Source organism: Mesoplodon densirostris, chromosome X (genome assembly GCF_025265405.1).
Source record: "Mesoplodon densirostris isolate mMesDen1 chromosome X, mMesDen1 primary haplotype, whole genome shotgun sequence".
NCBI classification, from domain to species: Eukaryota; Metazoa; Chordata; class Mammalia; order Artiodactyla; family Ziphiidae; genus Mesoplodon; species Mesoplodon densirostris.
In genome coordinates, this window is record NC_082681.1 from 51,970,050 (window position 1) to 51,989,395 (window position 19,346).

General features: G+C 42.1%; 1 protein-coding gene across 1 annotated transcript; it reads right to left on the reverse strand.

Annotated features, from left to right (window-relative positions):
- Positions 1 to 537: 537 nt before the first annotated feature.
- TNMD (tenomodulin) lies at positions 538 to 17,559 on the reverse strand. Its single transcript, XM_060087630.1, has 7 exons — positions 17,512 to 17,559; positions 17,214 to 17,345; positions 7,697 to 7,837; positions 6,933 to 7,034; positions 3,268 to 3,421; positions 1,227 to 1,393; positions 538 to 747 (listed from the first exon to the last, which is right to left on the reverse strand). Exons 1-7 carry the CDS (start codon positions 17,557 to 17,559, stop codon positions 538 to 540), a joined length of 954 nt encoding a protein of 317 aa, XP_059943613.1.
- Positions 17,560 to 19,346: the final 1,787 nt, after the last annotated feature.

Consider the following 19,346-nt stretch of genomic DNA (forward strand, 5'->3'; position numbering starts at 1 on the left):
CTTAGAATATTTTAGTGTTGGCCTGCTGTGACTCACTGCCTGTCCAGTGGCTTAAGAGATGCTTAAGCAAGTCCACAATATGTCTCTCACATAATTAAACACTGGGGTATGCACAAAAGGACACATTTTTTTATGCATCAGTTATGGGGTCATTTTATCATCAGCCCCTATTTCCACTTTCTCAATACAGCCTAGTAAAATACAGTATTTGAGAATCCTTATGCTTTGCCCTTTCCTACTCTCCAAACCTGATGAAATGCAAGTTTTCATTGTTGTCTTCCACGTGAGGCAGATCTGCTCTATTTCAGTTGCAGGGAATATTCTTAACAAACACTTACCCAGTGTGTTCAGCAGCAATCAGGCCATTGATGATGATGTAGAAGTTTATTAGAACATGAAGAGAAGAATTACCTACAAGTAATTCCGGAGTACTGGCTACCAGGAGCCAAAAGCCTCATAGGCAGAAATTCATTGAATAGCATGCATTTATTATATGTTGGCTGCCAGAAGTTTAAGCACTTGAGCTCAGACTTGCTATTAAACCCTCCCCAGCATGCGGGCCACCCACCAGTTGCAAGGCATGATGACACGACAGATAACCCGCCCTCCTTGGTAGCAGTATGGATACGGGTAGTAACCTAGTAAAGGTTCACAGACGCGGCGGCAGTAGCGGTTGCCTCGACGGCAGTAAATACAACAATAACCTCTCTCATCCAGCATGGGGTCGAATTCTATTCCATTTTCAGTCTGAAAGAAGAAGAAGCCAGTGTTGGAGGGGGCAGGTTCACTAGGAAGAGGTCTACCAAGCAGAGGAGGAGTATAAGACTATAGGAGTTGGGGAGTGGTGAGCAATTAAGTTCCTGAGCCTGATCTTGGAGATACATCAATGGATTAGATCAAGATTGATTTTATTTTTTTTAATTAACAAAATTTTAGAACAACTTTATTGAGGTATAGTTGATTTACAATGTTGTGTTAATTTTGCTGTACAGCAAAGTCATTCAGTTATACATATATTCTTTTTCATATTCCTTTCCATTATTGTATATTACAGGATATTGACAAGATTGATTTTGAATGAGTCTTCTAGGGATTCCAAGCTTCTTATATATTTTTTTCTTAAAACAATGACCATTATCCCTTCAGTGACTTTGATCTGAGGGGTAGTGAGTTTTGTGAAGGCTCTTTGTTTTTCCTCTAACAAGATAAAGGTGAACAGAACTCACATAGTCATTGATTGGGAGTTCTTCCTCGCTTTCTGCTTGTCTGACATGACGGGTCTTCACCTTCACTTGAGGGACCACCCACTGCTCATTTTGTTCAATGCCTTTTTTTTCATTGGTAGGAAAGTGAAGGTCTTCACCATCCTCCTCAAAGTCTTGTAACTCTGAAACTAAGGTAATAAACACAAAGTTGTGACACAACTGCTTTGCTTGGGGAACTAGCATTTGGGGATAGAGATTTTCACTGTGTCTTCTCACTGCCATCATTTAGGCATGAATGAACCACTTTTCCAAGCTCCTGCAACTGATATCTTACGGAGATCTTCCAAAAGAAATTTCACCATTCCCATGTACATAGACTTCTTTGCTCGCTTGGCATCACTTACTGCTTTGCCTTATTAGCATATTAAATTAATAACTGAGGGCAGGGGACTTTGGTGTCTCCCACAATGATTTTACTCACAGCAGGTGCTCAGTAAATATTTTTTTGGTTACCTGGTTTTATTCAGTGCCCTCTGTCCTCCTTCCTCATCCTTTCTCTTTCCTGTCTTAAAAAATTTTAAACTTGGTATTTAGAAATTATCTTAGATTTACAGAAGAGTTGCAAAGATAGTACAGAGTTTCTGTATACCTTTCACCCAATTCCCCCTAATGTTAGCATCTTACATAACCACGTTACAATGATCAACACTAAGAAATTAGCATTGGTACAATACAATTAACTAAACTACACACTTTGTTCAGATTTCATCATGATTTCCACTAACGTCCTTTAGGAGAAGAATGTTGAAGCAGAAGTTGTAGTAATTGCACTTAGTTGCTTTTTGTTTGCTGGTTGTGTCTTTGTTGCTGCGAGTGGGCTTTCTCTAGGTGTGGGGAGCGGGGGCTACTCTTCGTTGCGGTGCGCGGGCTTCTCATTGCGGTGCCTTCTCTTGTTGAGGAGCACGGGCTCTAGGCGCATGGGCTTCAGTAGTTGCAGCACTAGGGCTCAGTATTTGTGGCTCACGGGCTTAGTTGCTCCGTGGCATGTGGGATCTTCCCGGACCAGGGATCGAACCCGTGTCCCCTGCATTGTTAGGCGGATTCATAACCACTGCACCACCAGTGAAGTCCCTAGTTGCCTTTTTTTAAGGCCAAAGAGTACCAATAGATGCCCGCATTGGTTAGAGCATTCTCTCTTGGGAAATGTAGTAATCTATGCTGTCCAGAATGAGGGAGGCCAAATTCTATACTAGGTGGGCAGAGTAAGATGTCCAGGGACTTTGCCCTCTCTCTGGGCTGACTGGAAGTTGAGAGCTGGAGTCTTTTTTTTTTTTTTTTTTTTTTTTTGCGGTATGCGGGCCTCTCAATGTTGTGGCCTCTCCCGTTGTGGAGCACAGGCTCCGGACACGCAGACTCAGTGTCCATGGCTCACGGGCCTAGCCGCTCCGTGGCATGTGGGATCTTCCCGGACTGGGGCACGAACCTGTGTCCCCTGCATTGGCAGGCGGACTCTCAACCACTGTGCCACCAGAGAAGCCTGAGCTGGAGTCTTTTACTCTGGACCTTTAGCACCCAATTACTTTTATACTGATTCCTAAAATAGCCACAGAGAAATTTGTGTTGCAGTGACTGTCCTATCATCCAGAGAGGATGCCACCATTTGACATAGAAAATCCTTCTTGAGACAACAGAGCATTGTTTTGGCTCTTCTCTCCTCCGTTCTTGGGTTGGGTACACAGTGGTTTGAGCCATAGTCTGGTAGCCCGACTGCAATGAATATAGATGTGCAAAGAGAGACAGATTAGCTTTTCGCTATCACTACTCACATTAGGGTGGCGTTACCTTTGCTGGGATATTTAAAAGCCTGTCAGCATTAATTTATCTGATTTATAACTTGGCTGTGAAAAATTCCCTCCTCACTGGCAGTCAGCATGTACAGTTTCATGAAAGAAGATATAAGCTGATCATTTGTTTTCCTAGAAGTGTAGTCTCTGAATGCTGGGAACATTAACCTGTTACTGACTTTGGAAAACAGAGGAGGAGGAGGAGAAGGAGGCCATACCTGCTATTAGAGTGGGATTGATCCAATACATGGTCACATTATCACAAATCTCCAGAATTTTGGAATTTTTGAGAAAGTCTCGGTTTTCAATAGGCTTTTCTGCTGGGACCCAAATCACTGACTGTTCAAAGAAAGTTGTGGTAATTTCTTCATTCTGAGAGAAGAAAGTAGTTCAGGGTGGGGATAGGCAGAGAAATTAATAAAATGAGTGAGACATTATGGGATCCTGGAAAATACCAAATTTCGAGTCTGAATAATAATTCCAGTCCCAGAGCTCCCAGTGAAGTAGATGCCCTTGGGAGTGTTAACAACTGGTCCCTCCCTCTCCCGTCTAACAGTAGGACTGCTCACTGAAACAGGAGCCTTCTCTGCTACCATTTCCCTTAAAGTCAGGAAGGCTTTCCATCATTTTCTGGGCCGCCCACTGGGCCATGTATGTTTTAATTTGGGCTTCTGGAACCCTGAGTGATTTACATTTGTTTTCTTTCTTCTAAATGGATGTTGTGAGTGCCTGCCTCGTTTTAGGTTTACAACTAGGATTGCAAGCTGAATTTGATCTCAAGCTGAAAAACACTCCTATAATCCAAATTGGTGAAATCACTGAAGAAGCAACAGAACCTAACATTTTGGTTTTACAAGACTGTGTGTTAATGGTATAGTTGTAGTACCAAAGATACTTTGTTTCAAAGTCAGGTCTAACTTGTGACTTCACTGGCCTTACTACTATTTCACTCCTTTCATTCTAGATGCTTAGAATTTGTCTCACAGAATGTTTTTTGTTTAGGTAGTCTCTCTTATATTGTCAAGAATGTCCCCTTCTCTTCTGTTTCTAGTGTTGGAAGTAGTTGTCTTGTATACCTAGCTCTTAATCATTTGTCTCCTGGGCTTTGACATTTTTTCCCCTACTCTTTTTTTTTTTACATCTTTATTGGAATATAATTGCTTTACAATGGTGTGTTAGTTTCTGCTTTATAACAAAGTGAATCAGTTATACATATGCATATGTCCCCATATCCCCTCCCTCTTGCATCTCCCTCCTTCTCACCCTCCCTATCCCACCCCTCTAGGTGGTCACAAAGCACCGAGCTGATCTCCCTGTGCTATGCAGCTGCTTCCCACTAGCTATCTATTTTACGTTTGGTAGTGTATATATATCCATGCCACTCTCTCGCTTTGTCCCCTACTCTTAATAAGGCTTTTCCTTTTCCCTTTTGTTTCTTTCTAGCTTTATGATTTCAGTGTTTTTATTCTTTGAAATATGGCTTTGTATAATTTTTCTCCTAGTCACTTAAAACTCTCATCTTAGCTCCTTTGCCCTTGAGTCTGTAAAGACTTAGGATGCATTGAAAGGGACTGTATAAAATGAGGTTGGTACGTTGACTAGCTTTGTTAGCAAAATCGGGGCTATTTATATACCTGCTCTGCATCTTTAACATGTACAAAGTATGGATACAGTGGTGAGGGAAGTGCAGAATAAGAGGGTTTTTGTCATTCAGGACCACAAATTTGTCGCATAAAAAAAAATCTGTAGCCTGAATTAAAAAAATAGGATTTTCTTGAAGATAAAGCAATTTCACTATCATGAGATGAATACTTGTGTTATTTAGGCAATCTGACAATATTAACTGAAGAATAAATTAGGGCCAAAATGAGACATTATGGGCCTTTGCCTTTAACTTTTTTTTTTTTTTTTTTTTTTTTTGCCATGACACATGTGGGATCTTAGTCCCCCTGCAGTGGAAGCACAGAGTCTTAACCACTGGACTGCCATGGAAGTCCCAGCCTTTAACTTTTTCAGAAAAATAAATCTTGTTGTGTCAGTTTGGGAAGTCATTTCTGGCTGGCCCTACTCAAATGCTTACATTATTTTCTGTAAAAGCAGCATATGATATTGGATATCACAGCCTTTTATCTTCTTGATTCTCCTTTTCATCTTACTTTTGCCCCCTATAGTAATCCCTAATATCCTAAAAGTTGTTCTGTTCCTCAGATGCATCCAAATTAGGCTTATTAAAAAAAATCTCTAAAACTTCACTTGCCATAGACCTTGGGAGCAGAACATCGTCTTTGGGGGAAATCTTCTTTTTCTTAGAAATTCTAGGAACCAGGGTGTGTAACTTCTCTGGACATGAGGAGACTAATATCATGTCTGTGGGAGCCAGTGACAACCCTGAGACTTGGGTAATGGAAAGAAAAAAGTGATCCACACACCACCTCACCCCCCAAAATAAGAAAAGTAAAAGAAAAAGATAAATGGGTAGATGAGAATTAACATGGAGAGAGTTGGGCAGGAGAAAAGTGAAAAAGAACCCGGGAGAGACAAAAGAAAATGAAAGAGGTATTTACAGTATATAGAGTGGCCACTGTGCCATTGGCATAATCTCAGTTTAGATTTGCCAGTTAAAACACTAAAACAAATCAACCCAACCCAATATTTGTTTCTTCTGGCTACAGTGGAGGTATGCTGTCATAGATAGCAGCATACCATAATTACAGTCAGGATATCAGGGAAAAATTAAGTCTCCTGGGCCTTACTGATGGCTGTATTTTAGGCAATAATCCTCCATCTCCCACTAGGCCTATAGTGGCCACTCAGCAATTGCACTGGTGCCCTAGGTCAGGGGTCCCCAACCCCCGGGCCTCTTAGGAACCCGGATGCACAGCAGGAAGTGAGTGGCGGGCAAGCGAGTGAAGCTTCATCTGCTGCTCCCCATGGCTCCCCATCACTTGCATTATCGCCTGAACCATGCCCTGTCCCCAGTCCGTGGAAAAATTGTCTTCCACGAAACCGGTCCCTGGTGCCAAAAATGTGGACCACTGCCCTAGGTTACCTCACCATGGCCTGGGAGTGTGCTTTCAGAGAATTTGTATTATACTGTAGTTCTCACCTTCCTTCCTTTTGTCTTTCCTAGTGATATGTTAAAGGTGGACTATTCCATTAGCAGCCAGCATAAACTGGTAAGGTGAATGAACTGAAATCTTTTTTAATTTAATTTTTAATTTTGTATTGAAGTATAGTTGATTTACAATGTTGTGTTCGTTTCAGGTATACAGCAAAGTGATTCAGTTATATTTTATATATATATATATATATATATATATATATATATACTTTTTCAGATTCTTTTTCCCTATAGGTTATTACAAGGTATTGAGTAGAGTTCCCTGTGCTATACAGTAGGTCCTTGTTGGTCATCTATTTTATATACAGTAGTGTTGATCTAAAATCTTTAGAATAGGTGAATGTCACAGTGTGACAAAAGTGGCAAGGATCCAGGTGGACTTGGGGCTTTTTTTCAGGACTTTATCTTTGTCAGGATTGGTTTTGTTCGTCCAGCTCACCCCTTTTACCAGAAATCTTTGGTTTGGAAGCAAATGTACATAATGGTTACCCGGGTATAAAAGTACAGTGTTGGACTTAAAAGCATGAACTTTAGGTTTGTTGAAAGGCCTGAGTTCAAGATCCCAATCTGCTCTGCGCTAGCTGTGTAACCTTGGACAAGTCACTTTTTGGTCTGCATCTGAAAATGGGGATGATAATAGTACCTATTTATAGGGTTGTTGTGAGAATCAAATGAGGGTAAAGCATTTAGTACAATGGCTGACACAGAGTTAGCCCCCAATAAATTATGGCTTTTACTATTACTATTATTTTTCTTACATACCTCATCTATTTCTTCCTCTGGTTCAGAAAATTCAGGAATCACTTTAATCTGAGTTTTGATGAAGCATTTTTGAAGGCCTACAAAGTAAATGCCAGTGTATCCCTATAAAACAGACAAAAAATAACAAAACTTCCTGAAATAGCCAAAATTAATGAGTTTCATGGTTTGTCAGGGCCCCAGGCCGGCAAAATTTGAATTCAAAAGGAAAGCTTTGTCTTATAAATTAAATGGAGGCTACAGGCGCTTTTTTTTTTTTTTTTTTTTTGCGGTATGCAGGCCTCCCACTGCCATGGCCTCTCCCGTTGCGGAGCACAGGCTCCGGACGTGCAGGCTCAGCAGCCATGGCTCACGGACCCAGCCGCTTCGCGGCATGTGGGATCTTCCCGGACCGGGGCACGAACCCATGTCCCCTGCTTCGGCAGGCGGATTCCCAACCACTGTGCCACCAGGGAAGCGCCCTACAGGCTCTTTTTAACTTGACTCAAATGTTCTAATATTTTAAGTGGGAAGCTTTAGGGGGAAAATATCCAACTTACATTTTTATTTTTATTTTTATTTTTTTTGTGGTACGCGGACCTCTCACTGTTGTGGCCTCTCCCATTGCGGAGCACAGGCTCCGGATGCGCAGGCTCAGCAGCCATGGCTCACAGGCCCAGCTGCTCCGCGGCATGTGGGATCTTCCCGGATCAGGGCACGAACCTGTGTCCCCTGCATCAGCAGGCGGACTCTCAACCACTGTGCCACCAGGGAAGCCCCCAACTTACATTTTTAAAGTCATGTACTTCCAATGTTTCATCAGTGCCATTTCCACTTCTGAATATTTCAGTTCTGGTCACGGGATCAATTTCCATGTAAATCTTCTTCTTCTCTCCGTTGCTGTAGAAAGTGTGCTCCATGTCATATGTCTGGGAGAACAGAGGAAAACAAGCTCTAAGATGCTCAATATGTCCCTTCATAAGACACTTTAATTGGGTAATATCTGGGGCACCTTCTTTTTCCAGAGCCTTTGCAGAGAGGTGCCATCTCAGCAGCTTGCTGTTGGGAATTCTCTGAGACTCGAGATTAAAGTGAGGTGTTTTTTGGCACTGGAGCTGATATGGGGATCCCTTCAGAGCCAGTATTTTGTATTCAAGCCAAGTTGCTGAACTAATTACTAAGAATTCCAACAGTTATCTTGGCAGCCTTGACTAAATAGCAAATGATATTTTGCAAGCAGCCTGTAAGGTGTTTTCCACTTGTGGTAAGCAGAGGAATCACCAAAAACCTATACTGCTTCTTTAAGCTACCACTTCCCTTTCTAAGTACTCAGTAGTCACCCACTTACTCCCTGTGAAATTCACTAGGGCTGAGAAAGAGATTTGAACAGATTTAGAATGCTTAGGCATTGCTCTTTATCTTATCCATCCAGGGATTTAATATTGTCTCAGCAGTCTTGGATCTGTACTTTTTAGACTCGGAAAACTCCGAAGACCATTCTCCTTGGTGAGCATTAGATAATCGTTTTACCTTGACCTCAATTGCTTCCTTTTGTCCTTTAAGCTCCAGGGAACCTTTACTGCCTTCCCCTAACCTTTTCTGTTATGGGCTAACCAAATTCATTCAGTCGATTCCTGATTTTTCTTTTCCAAACCTGATTCAGCTGACTTCAAATTCTCCAGGTTCTCCTGCATATAGAATTCAACAGCTGTGAATTGTAATATGCACTATGTGATATGGAGTCTCCCAAGAAGATCGCCTTGGCAAAGCTGCATATCAGGTTGCTCTTGAGCGGTTGAAACAAAACCCCAGACTCTCTCCTACCCTCTAAAAGAGACAATATTTCTAAGGGCCAAAAGGACCAGTCCCATAGAGTATCCCAGTCTATTAATAAGCCCATTACTTATAACTGAGGACATGTTTATAGCTAGAAGCAAATAAGTAACCTAAAGGAATTTGTTACCTGTCACAAACCAGGCCAGACCTGATGGTGCCATGTGGAAGTCTATCTTATCCCTGTTGTTAGGAGGCCTTTGGCTATCAAGTTTCTTCATTCTCATTTTTCCATGTGAAAAACATTTGGTAAACTAAAAGCCTGAAAAAACAAGTCATCTACAGGGCCATTGTTGCTTTCTAATGATACTGTTCCCAGTGGTAGTCTTGTATTGCTTGTGCTGGGTTGGGTTGTTTTTTGTTTTTTTTTTGCGGTACGCGGGCCTCTCACTGTTGTGGCCTCTCCCGTTGCGGAGCACAGGCTCCGGACGCACAGGCTCAGCAGCCATGACTCACGGGCCCAGCCGCTCCACGGCATGTGGGATCTTCCCGGACCGGGGCACGAACCCGTGTCCCCTGCATCGGCAGGCGGACTCTGAACCACTGCGCCACCAGGGAAGCCCCGGTTGGGTTGTTTTTTAATGTCTGCCGGTATCTGTGACTGAATGTTAGTATAACCTGGTCAAATTTTCCCCACCTCAAGTAGAAAAACAAATTGGAAGGGTTTGTAGAAGCAATATTACTTCAAGTGTAAAAAGTTGATGTAGTCGCTGAATAGGAAAACAAGAGACAATGTCATTTACCTTTTTGCTGCCCTACAGTGCCTTGGACATGGTTAGAGCTGAAGTATATGTTGAATACGTTTTCCCCACCAGTGGCAAATTCTCATCTTCCTAAAGAGAGATTTTGAGCAATGGCAAGTTCTTTTAAGAGATCATAGTTTAAAAGGGGAAGGAAAAGAGTATTTAGAACTTTCCAGTAACTGCAGAGTTAACACAGCAAGTCTGGCCTGCTTTGTGACAGGTAGAAAATTCCTTCAGACTTGCTATTGGCTTCTAGTTATAAGTTTGTCCTCAGTTCCAGCTCTGCAGCCAGCTTGAGAAACTTCTACCTATGGCAACAAATTGAGCTCTCAGTGGGCCTGACCTAAGTAGAGGAGAGAGGCATCCACTTCAGATCCAGCCTTGTCAGATCTCCCAACAGGGGGGAATTTCTTTAGAAATACTATCCATTGTTGAGACAAATGTCGACACCACTAGTCATTGGGGGTGGGGTGGAGTGTTTGTTTCATCAGTAGCACAACTGATGGATTGTTGCACGGAAAAATGAGGTTAGAGACTGGGGGATGTTGGAACACTGCCTACCTGGGCAAAAGAGAAAATACAGCCTGTATTTTCAATCATTGGTAGAAGACTATGGAACCATACTGGTGACATTTAGGATTTCAGTGTACTTCTGTGGAATGAGTTTTCCTGCACTGTTGGCAATGCACTTCACTTGGACACCTTGCTAGATGAAAACTATTGGAAACTGCCAAGCTCAGCAGATCTTGATTATTTTCAGCATTCTTTCAAAGAGGTTTTTTTTTTTTTTTTGGTAGGGGAGGAGGGGTCCATTCTGATTGTATTCATTCACTAGCATATTGCCTTTTTGTTAGTAATGGTAGTGGGATCAGAATGACTTCATTTATATGTAAAATCTGGGTGGGGGGATAGGGAGCTATATATTCACTCAGATGGAATTCCACTATCAAAGGTGCCCTTTTGGAACAGACTGTCCTTTGTCTAGGAAGATGATGCCGGTGGCCCACTTTGGACTGCTTAGGGATGGGTTTGAGCAAATCCAGACATACTGTCTCGTCCGGGTCCCTGTGGAGCGCATTGCCTGGGTAATGGCTATGCAAGCTTCACTGGCCCATATGAAGACTGAGCTCATGCCTTTGGCTTCAGACTTTTCTGTCTACTAAGCTCATTGGCTCAGGGGCTGAGGGTCTTTCTGGAGATGAGGGAATAAATGGATTTTGGCCACTCCAGGTGCAAACTAAAGCAGAGAAGGATGACCGGTCTGTGAGAAGTGTGAGTGGGCTCCCAGTAGTTCATCTCAGACTGCCTCCAACTCAGTTTTATTCCAGGAAGGACAGAGCAGGGACAGAGTATGATGAGAAGTACACTTCCACCAAACCGGCACATTAGGGCAAGTTAATCTTTGGTTGCTTCTAGCTTCCCTTTTCTGTTCTTTTTATCTCCTGCCCTCTTTGTACCTTCCCAGCCCTTCCTCCTCTTTCCATCTCCCTCTATTCCTCTGTCTCCTGTCTGGACATCTAGGAATCTCCTGGTGCTTCAGGTACCTTATATCAAAGAAGAAATCAATCTGACAACTGATCTCACACTCAGGTATTAGTGATGGGTGTTTGTCTGTTAAAAAAAAAATGAGTGCAATACTTAACTCAAAGGAATAAATTACTAATGGTGTTTTTAAGCACAATGGCACCAGGAATAAGAGATACATAAATGGCAAGGGCATCTTTGCAGCAGCACTCAAATGGGTTCCCACTCCATCCACACGTAAGGCTGGTCTCAACTATGAAGGACCAGAACACTGGCATTGGACAGGTAAACCAATGGGTGGAATATGACTCAGAAGTAAAACGAGATAGACATGTGGTGAACCCCAAGGAGTGAGGGCTGTAAGAAGTCCACAATGACAAAACGTGGAGAGAACACAAACTCATTTCTCTTCCCTCCTCAGGAATTCTTTCCTCAGTCCAGTTAAATTCTCCACTCAGGCAACAAATGAGCCCTAACATCCTCCTTTCACAGTTTGCTGTGTTTTCTGGCCTCAATTTGTGACAATCTCTGAGATCAGAAAAGAAAGATTTTTATAAAAAGTAAAGCTGCCTCAGACCTCATTGTGATGGATCTTTTTCGGGGCAGGTAGCTTTAGCTTGTCCTGAAAGGGACTTGAGGACATTTGGCTTAGGTTTGTTTGTTGAAGCCTATGATTAATCTAGCTGTTCTTCTCTCCACCTTCATTTCTTACTGTCTGTTTATGAGGTACACTCTCCAAAGGTGAAATACATGCTCAGAATAGCTGGCTAGCAGGTGTTAGGCTGGAAGGAAAGGAAGGGAATGCATTGTATTATATTATTACCAACCTAGCCTGTGGGAATTAAAGGGCCTCTGGGTATTTCTTTAACCAACACAGAGCAGACACATTGTTTCTTATGCAAAGTTGGACTCCTGCATCTTCAGTCACCAGTTCTCAGTCCTGAAAAAAACTGGCATAGGCAGCACAGACATTCCTCTTTTTCAAAAAGAAAAAAACCCATTTCTTTCATGTCGAACAGCGGTCCCCAACCTTTTTGGCACCAGGGACCGGTTTCGTGGAAGACAATTTTTCCACGGACCGGGGGTGGGGGGAGGATGGTCCAGGCAGTAATTCAACTCCTGCTGTGCCGCCCTGTTCCTAACAGGCTGCAGACCAGTACCTGCTGGGGGTTGGGGAGCCCTGATCTAGATCCTCAAGCTGGCTTGGAAGTTTCTCCCTATCCACTACCCTCACCACGCCTTATTCTTAAATGCAGCTGAAGAATAGTGAAAAGACTCCCTAGACCAGGTCCTAGTCTTAGCCTCAACTCTGCCACTTACAAGCTGTGTGACTTTGGACAAGTCACCAAGTGTCTCTGGAGGCTCAGTTCCCATCTTTATCTCTCACCCATTGCCAGATGCAATGGTGAATAGTTGACAAAATCAGTTTTTAAAAAAATTGAAATGTAGGGCTTCCCTGGTGGCACAGTGGTTGAGAGTCCGCCTGCCGATGCAGGGGACACGGGTTCGTGCCCCCATCTGGGAGGATCCCACATGCTGCAGAGCGGCTGGGCCTGTGGGCCATGGCTGCTGAGCCTGCGCGTCCGAAGCCTGTGCTCTGCAATGGGAGAGGCCACGGCAGTGAGAGGCCCGCGTACCGCAAAAAAAAAAAAAAAAAGAAATGTAGTTGATTTACAATGTTGTGTTAGTTTCTGGTGTACAGCAAAGTGATTCAGTTATCCATATATATAAAATATATAATAATATATATATTCTTTTTCAGATTCTTTTCCCTTATAGGTTATTATAAGATATTGAATATAGTTCCCTGTGCTATACAGTAGGTCCTTGTTGTTTATTTATTTTATTTATAGTAGTTTGACAAAATCAATTCTGTTCAGATTTGGCTAACACCTGTCAGGTTGAACCATTGGACTGCTACTACCTGTTGATTTCCTGGGCCGCTTTCCCTACAGTAGCCCCAATCACTCGCTCAGCCGCTGAAGGACAGCTCCCTTTGAAGACCTAGGTTTTTTCTGGCTGGTACCAAGTAAGTTGCCCAGCAAATGCCTTAGGAGAATGAAGAAACTGAATAAGAAAGGTGCCCCTAGTAGCCGGAGTCCTACTCTACATAATCGATGCTGCCCCTTGGCAGCCGAGACCAAGAGCTAGCCCGTGACAGTGGCTGGACAAGGGTGGACTTTGCTCTTGAAATGGTTTGAGAGGAAAATAAAATGAAGTCTTTTTAAAAACGCTGACGTGGCACCATCTGGTGAAGTCCAGTCCCCCTGCTAAAGAGATTTCAGCTCCATCTCCGTCTCTTCCCTTGAGGGGATGAAATGCTTCTCCAGACCCACATTTTACCTATCAAACTGCTGTGTAGGAAAGTGCAGGGAACTCGGGGAAGAAAGTTGTATCCCCCATGTGCCTGAGGGGGAGTGAAGAAAGTTGGTCTCTGGCCAACTTAAAGAAATAGACACAGGAAAGCCCGATCCAGAATTAGCAGGAAAGTGCTTTTTCTGAGCAAGAGATTTTCAGCCTAGAGTGCTGTTGGGCTTGCAGTCTTGAGTAAAACTCTTTTAATGGTCATCTGCAGTTGAGGTGAGGGGGAGGTCAGATGGATGCCCACCTATCCTACCCCTTCTCATCTCATCCTGGTAGTAGGCAGATGTTGAGGAGACATCCCCAGGAATCTGTGGATTGCTGTGTGGGCTTTAGGACTTAGCCTTTCCAAATAGCCCTAAAGTCACCAGGCGGTTCCTGTATATGACAGGAAGGGCAGCATTCCATTAATTTAATTTATTCTTCTTCAACCTCATTCTACAAAGGATTGGAAGGGATAGGCTACAAGGTCTGTGTTACATCTATCAGCTGTTTGTTGAAAGGCTGAAATTTTTCTGACTTGTTTTCTCTATGTTGGATGAACTAGCTGGGGAGTTGATTTCTGATTGTTTCAGGTTCAATGTGTAATACAGGGAGCTTTAAGCAAGAATGTTTCTCTTGGGAATCTGCTTCAAAGATGTCTGGGCAGTCACTGCCTGAAAGTGAAGCCTTGTGATGCTCTCTCAAAATCTCTGGGACTAAATAGGTCCTCTGCTTGGTTGAGAAAGCTGAATACAGAACTCGATGGACTGGCTTTCATTCAGCTCAAGTGGCTTCTATATGTGACTGTGGGTTGGGGATATGTAGCCTGTAAGGGAGTGCAACAGCTCTCCCAAAGTTAGTCTTCCTTGTTTCATTTTATTTTCATCCCTTTCTCTCTCTCTCTCTCTCTCTCTCTCTCTCTCTCTCTCTCGTGTGTGTATGTGCTCATGCCTGAGATGTGTGAGGAGAGGGAGTCCATCATGGCTTACTCCCCGTTTTAGATCAAGAATCTGGATATTTTGTCCACACCAAGGTGGGAGGTAATAGAAGGAGGAGGGGGGAAATTACTGGCATGGAAATGTCAACACCAGATGTGGAATGTTAAATAAACACTTAATTATAAACAGATGTCAAAAAGCAAAATAAAAAGGATGTGTGGCAGAGGCTAGAGGAGCAAATGCTAAGAACTTGGAGAAAGTCCCGGGATGCCAAACACATCACTGTCATCCATAAGCACAGCAGTATCACTGGTTCTCTCCACCAAGGGCCCCAAGAGTCCCCACAGGTCCCACAGGCTTGTAAAGGAAAGTCCAGAAGAGCCTGGGTTTTAATCTGCTAACTGCTGTTTCTTGCCAGGCCATACTCTTTAGGGGAGCCTCTTTAATTTGTGCAAGATGCCTGGATTCTTTTCCTCTGCAAATCTTCTTCCAAGAGCAATCTGAGTACTCTTTGCTTCCCAGCAATCATAAGTCAGCTCCGAGGCAGGCTTATTGGCAGCCCTAGCCATTGGAAACAACAGATGTTCCCTGGGGCTTTTTGTCTGGGAGCTAAAGGTAGTGGGCTTAGTGGAGCATCCACATCTCCAGCTGGTTCCTCAGTATGCAATGGACCCAGCCTGGTCTTGTGGGGATGGCCGGGACTTAAATATCAAAGCCAATAAATTGTAACTCCCCATTGGAACAGAGAACAAACAACCTTTGTTCATCGTGGAAAAACTTGCCCCAGGAGACACTTATTTATCGTCTTTTGCCAGATTACTTTGAAATGATTTTGTTCATTTCTGAGAATCCCTTTGCTAAAAATCACATCCTAAGACGGATTACTTCTTGAGAGATTTGGTTCTTGATAAACTTTATTTGGTAGCATACCTCACCTCTTCTGTGCATGCAGTGACTAGGTTTTACATCTGGTTTGAGGAATCACAGGATTGCTCCTTATAACGCATTAAAAAGTGAACTGGAATGAGAAGCAAAGATGATATAATACAGAAGCAGAGGAGATCATGGGCTCTGTTAATGAGCTTGGCACCTTGCTAGATAAAAGCAAGGTCCCCACCTAGTCATTTATAGTTGCACCGAGACAAATAGCATTGTAAGTTTAGAAAAACACATAAACTTTTTCAAAATAGAATTTGCAATTCCAATGGCTAAAATAAAACTAGAAAAACCATCTGGCCCCATGTTTAGGCAGACATGTATGGGTGGTCAGAAGGGCTAGCTACCTACTACACCCAGCTAAGAACATTATGGCCATGGAGGATGAAAGGGTTTATTCTCCTCTAACCCATCTGTAATTGTCAAGAGCATCCAAGGTTCAATTTGTGGGACAGCATGTTACCTTGGGAATTAGCTAAGTAATAGCAGAATTGGATTGGTATGCATCTTGGCACTCTTATTCATTTGCTGTTTCTTTCCTGATCTCATTTGCTTTGCCCACCTTGCTAGTCTGAATATAGGTGGCTTCTCTAGAAAGACATGTGAACAGTAAGCAGTTCAGAAGCAGAGAGCAGTGAGAGAGATAAGAGAAAGGGCTAACTATAGGCAATGGATGATGCGTGAAATCCTTTCTGGAACAAGGTATAAATAAAAAAGCAAGTAAACAAAGTTTGCTATTCATTCTCCCTCTGACTTAAACTTGATAAGGTAGCCTCTAGTACTAAATGAAAGTGGGTATGGTAGCAGAGGTGAAGAATCCAAAGGTGGCTACGCCTTACTTCTCTGTTTTCTTTTGGACACTTGTCCACTTGATTTTCTATTTTCTACACTTCCTCACCCCCTGCCTCTCCTTCCTCTTTGATCCATATTCTTTCCTCTCTGCTCCTATCACTCCTTTGACTCCTAATGGTTCATACCAATCCATTATCTTCTTGTATTTTATCCTCCCTCCTGGATTTTTGCCTTTCCCTTCCTACGTCTGTTATCAAATAGAAATGAGCATCCCATGACAACAAATTAATAATAATGGTGGCAACAACAACATCCTACGAGCAGAGAGAAAAATGTGGCAAAGCCAGAAAACCATCTTCACAGTTTATAGCTTGTACATTTATTAATTCTCTTTCAAATGGAAATTGTTGGCATGAAGGGGCTATGATTTTCTTTGGGTCACATCTAAACTTAGCCACTGTGTGTGAGCCCGGGAGTAACAATAACACTAAGGTACACTAATATCAACTACAATGGCCAGCCAAGCTTCACCAAATAACCATAGTATCAGAAGCATTATGAGATATCTGTGATTAATGACTTGGTGTCACTTTTCTACCTTGTAGCATTACTATTTCAGTGGGACACCAACGACTGTGGCTCGTGAGAAGCTGAAAAGCTCTAGATTTTTCGGTTTTATTTTTTGAGTCACAAATAAACATAAATTCAGGTATGAGAATTGCTCCTTCTGAAAAGGAGTTTGCTGCCTGTCCTCACAGCAGATACATTAAGTCAGAAACATAATCTCTGAAAATCCTTTGCTACCATTTCTCGTGGTTTCTTCTTATGTGGTAGTATAATTACTTTTCCAACAGTTTCTGCCCAGATAATTGAAAGAAAGATGGAAAATATTTTTTCTTACAGTAAAAATTTTGCTTCTGCAAGTAATCTTAACTCCTTATAAAACATTATAAAAGAATGGGTAATTCTACATCTTATCATTACTAACCAAAATGCAGAAAACATATTTTTCCTTTACCAAAATAATTAGGCAAAAAAGAGAGAGCAAACCTTGACTGAGATTTTCATACCACCAAAAAATATACACAAAAAGAACTTAATGACTTTCACTTTCAGAGTAATATACATGTCAATCACTAATGAAATTCAATCAAACTCAAAACAGAAACACTGGATAATAATGTGCATTTACTCACTTTTTTGGGTGTCTCAGGCCAGAAGTGCTTGCCCCCCAAAAACAGGACAATTAGAGTTAGGGCGAGGATACCAAACACCAGTCCACAAATCTTAAATGATTTACATATCTTCTTGGATTTAGAAGCTTCTGCCTAAGCAAAGAACAGAGAGAATAAAACAATACAAAATAGCCCTTAATATTGCAAGCCATAATTCAAAGTCACTTGGTTTCACTTTTTAATGTTCATATTGCAATATGATAAATCTCTGAAGCCATGCTTCTGCTCAAAAGGGAATAAAACATATGAATCAACTTACATTTAGAATGTGACAGTCCTCACAGTTCTCTGGAGGATTCTTTGCCATGGTCTCTCAGCACACAGCACTCTTTCCCTGCTTTGAGAGGACTAAGAGACCACTGCTGAGGTGGAGTTGCAAGTGAGTCGGCTAACAGATGCCAGAGGAGAAGCTGAATTTATATGGCTCAAATATGTCACACCAGAGCCTGAGGGAGCCCAGGGGGCTCCTGTGCTGCAATTTGTTACATAGATGTACCCATATATGTATATAACTTCTGTGCACAGAATTCCATCCAGAATGGCAAAGACAGAAGGTTATAATGAAAAGTATTGTCCTGGGGGTTGGTTTGGAAGGGGACCAAGCCTAGGACACGTTGAAATGATTTTTCACTATGAACTTAAAATATCAGTGGCAACACACACTGCACACTCCAGAAATAAGCAAACAAAACAAAAAAAAAGGAATGAAGTTCTAATTTCAATTCCATTTGCTCTAACAAATATTTATTGCAGGCACTGTGCTTGGTGTAGGAGATTCAGGAATGAATAAGGTAGTGCCTTCTTCACTATGTTAAAGCTCTTTGAGGACTGAGATCAATAGGTAGTCAACTAATTATAATCAGAAACGAGATTTAAAAGGTTAATTATACGTTTTCTTTCTCTCTTCATTCTCTCTCTCTGATTATTTTCCTTTCCTAGGCTCTCTTCCTCAATCTGTTTCTTAATGTTGATATTCCTTATGGTTCTAACTTTGATGACCTTCTCATTCTATATATACACTTCTTGGATGATCTCATCCACTCCCACAGTTTAAAATATCACCTATATATCAATGATTTCCAAATCTGTATCTATAACTCCACTGTCTTTTGAATTTCAAAGCCATTTGAATATCTCTACCTCGATGGACCTCAGTAATCCCAAAACTCAACATGTCTCACATCAAACTCTTCTTTTCACAAGCACTTCCCCCAACCTACTTTCTTTCCCATATTCTTAATCTTGCTTGGCGGCTGAATTAGTTTGCTAGGGCTGCCATAACACAACAGAAATTTATATTCTCACAGCTCTGGAGGCTAGAAGTCCAAGATCAGCGTTGGTTTCTTCTGAGGCCTCTCTCCTTGCCTTGTAGATGGCTTTCCTCATGTTCACATGGTATTCCCCTTCTATGCATGTATATGCCCTAATCTCCTCTTCTTATAAGGGCACCAGTCATATTGGATTAGGGCCTATCTGTACGACTTTACTTTTCCTTAATTACCCCTCTAATGGCCCTATCTCCAAATACAGTCACATTAAAAAATAATGGGCATTAGGACTTCAACATATTGATTTGGGTGGGTGAGCAGGGCACAATTCAGTCCGTAACAGTGGAACCATTACTCACCCAGCTTCCAAAACCGGAAACCTGTGGTTTGTCCTAGACTCTCCTCTCTTTGTCACATTCCCTTATCCAATCAGTGACCAGGTATTTTTTATTCTAAATTCTTACGTCTATCAAAGCCATTCTTTTCTCCCTATATTGACTTTTAAAGCCTTAGTTTAGGTTGTCATCTTCTCTGATGAGTCTCAAGTCCATATCTCTAACCCAGGCTGCTCTTAGGGCTCCAGACCCATGGGTCTATCTAACCTGCTAGACATCCCCATTTGGATATCCTAGGGGTACCTCAAATACCACATGTTCCAAATGGAATTAATTATCTCTCCTTCCAAATATACTCTTCTTTCTACATTATCTCTCTCACTAAATGGCATGATGATCAGTTTCTAGAATAGAAACCTCCAAATGATCCTTGATTTCTTCCTCTCTTGCCTATTTAGGCCTCCATGCCTAATCAATTATTAAATCCAGTC

Bases quoted from the DNA above. Each gene is read 5' to 3' on its own strand.
- TNMD (XM_060087630.1), bottom strand. From the start codon at position 17,559: ATGGCAAAGAATCCTCCAGAGAACTGTGAGGACTGTCACATTCTAAAT. The intron at 7,838-17,213 runs GTGAGTAAATGC...CTGTTCTCCCAG, and splicing joins GGCCTGAGACACCCAAAAAA to ACATATGACATGGAGCACAC. The intron at 748-1,226 runs GTGAGTTCTGTT...TTCTTCTTTCAG, and splicing joins AACTCCCAATCAATGACTAT to ACTGAAAATGGAATAGAATT.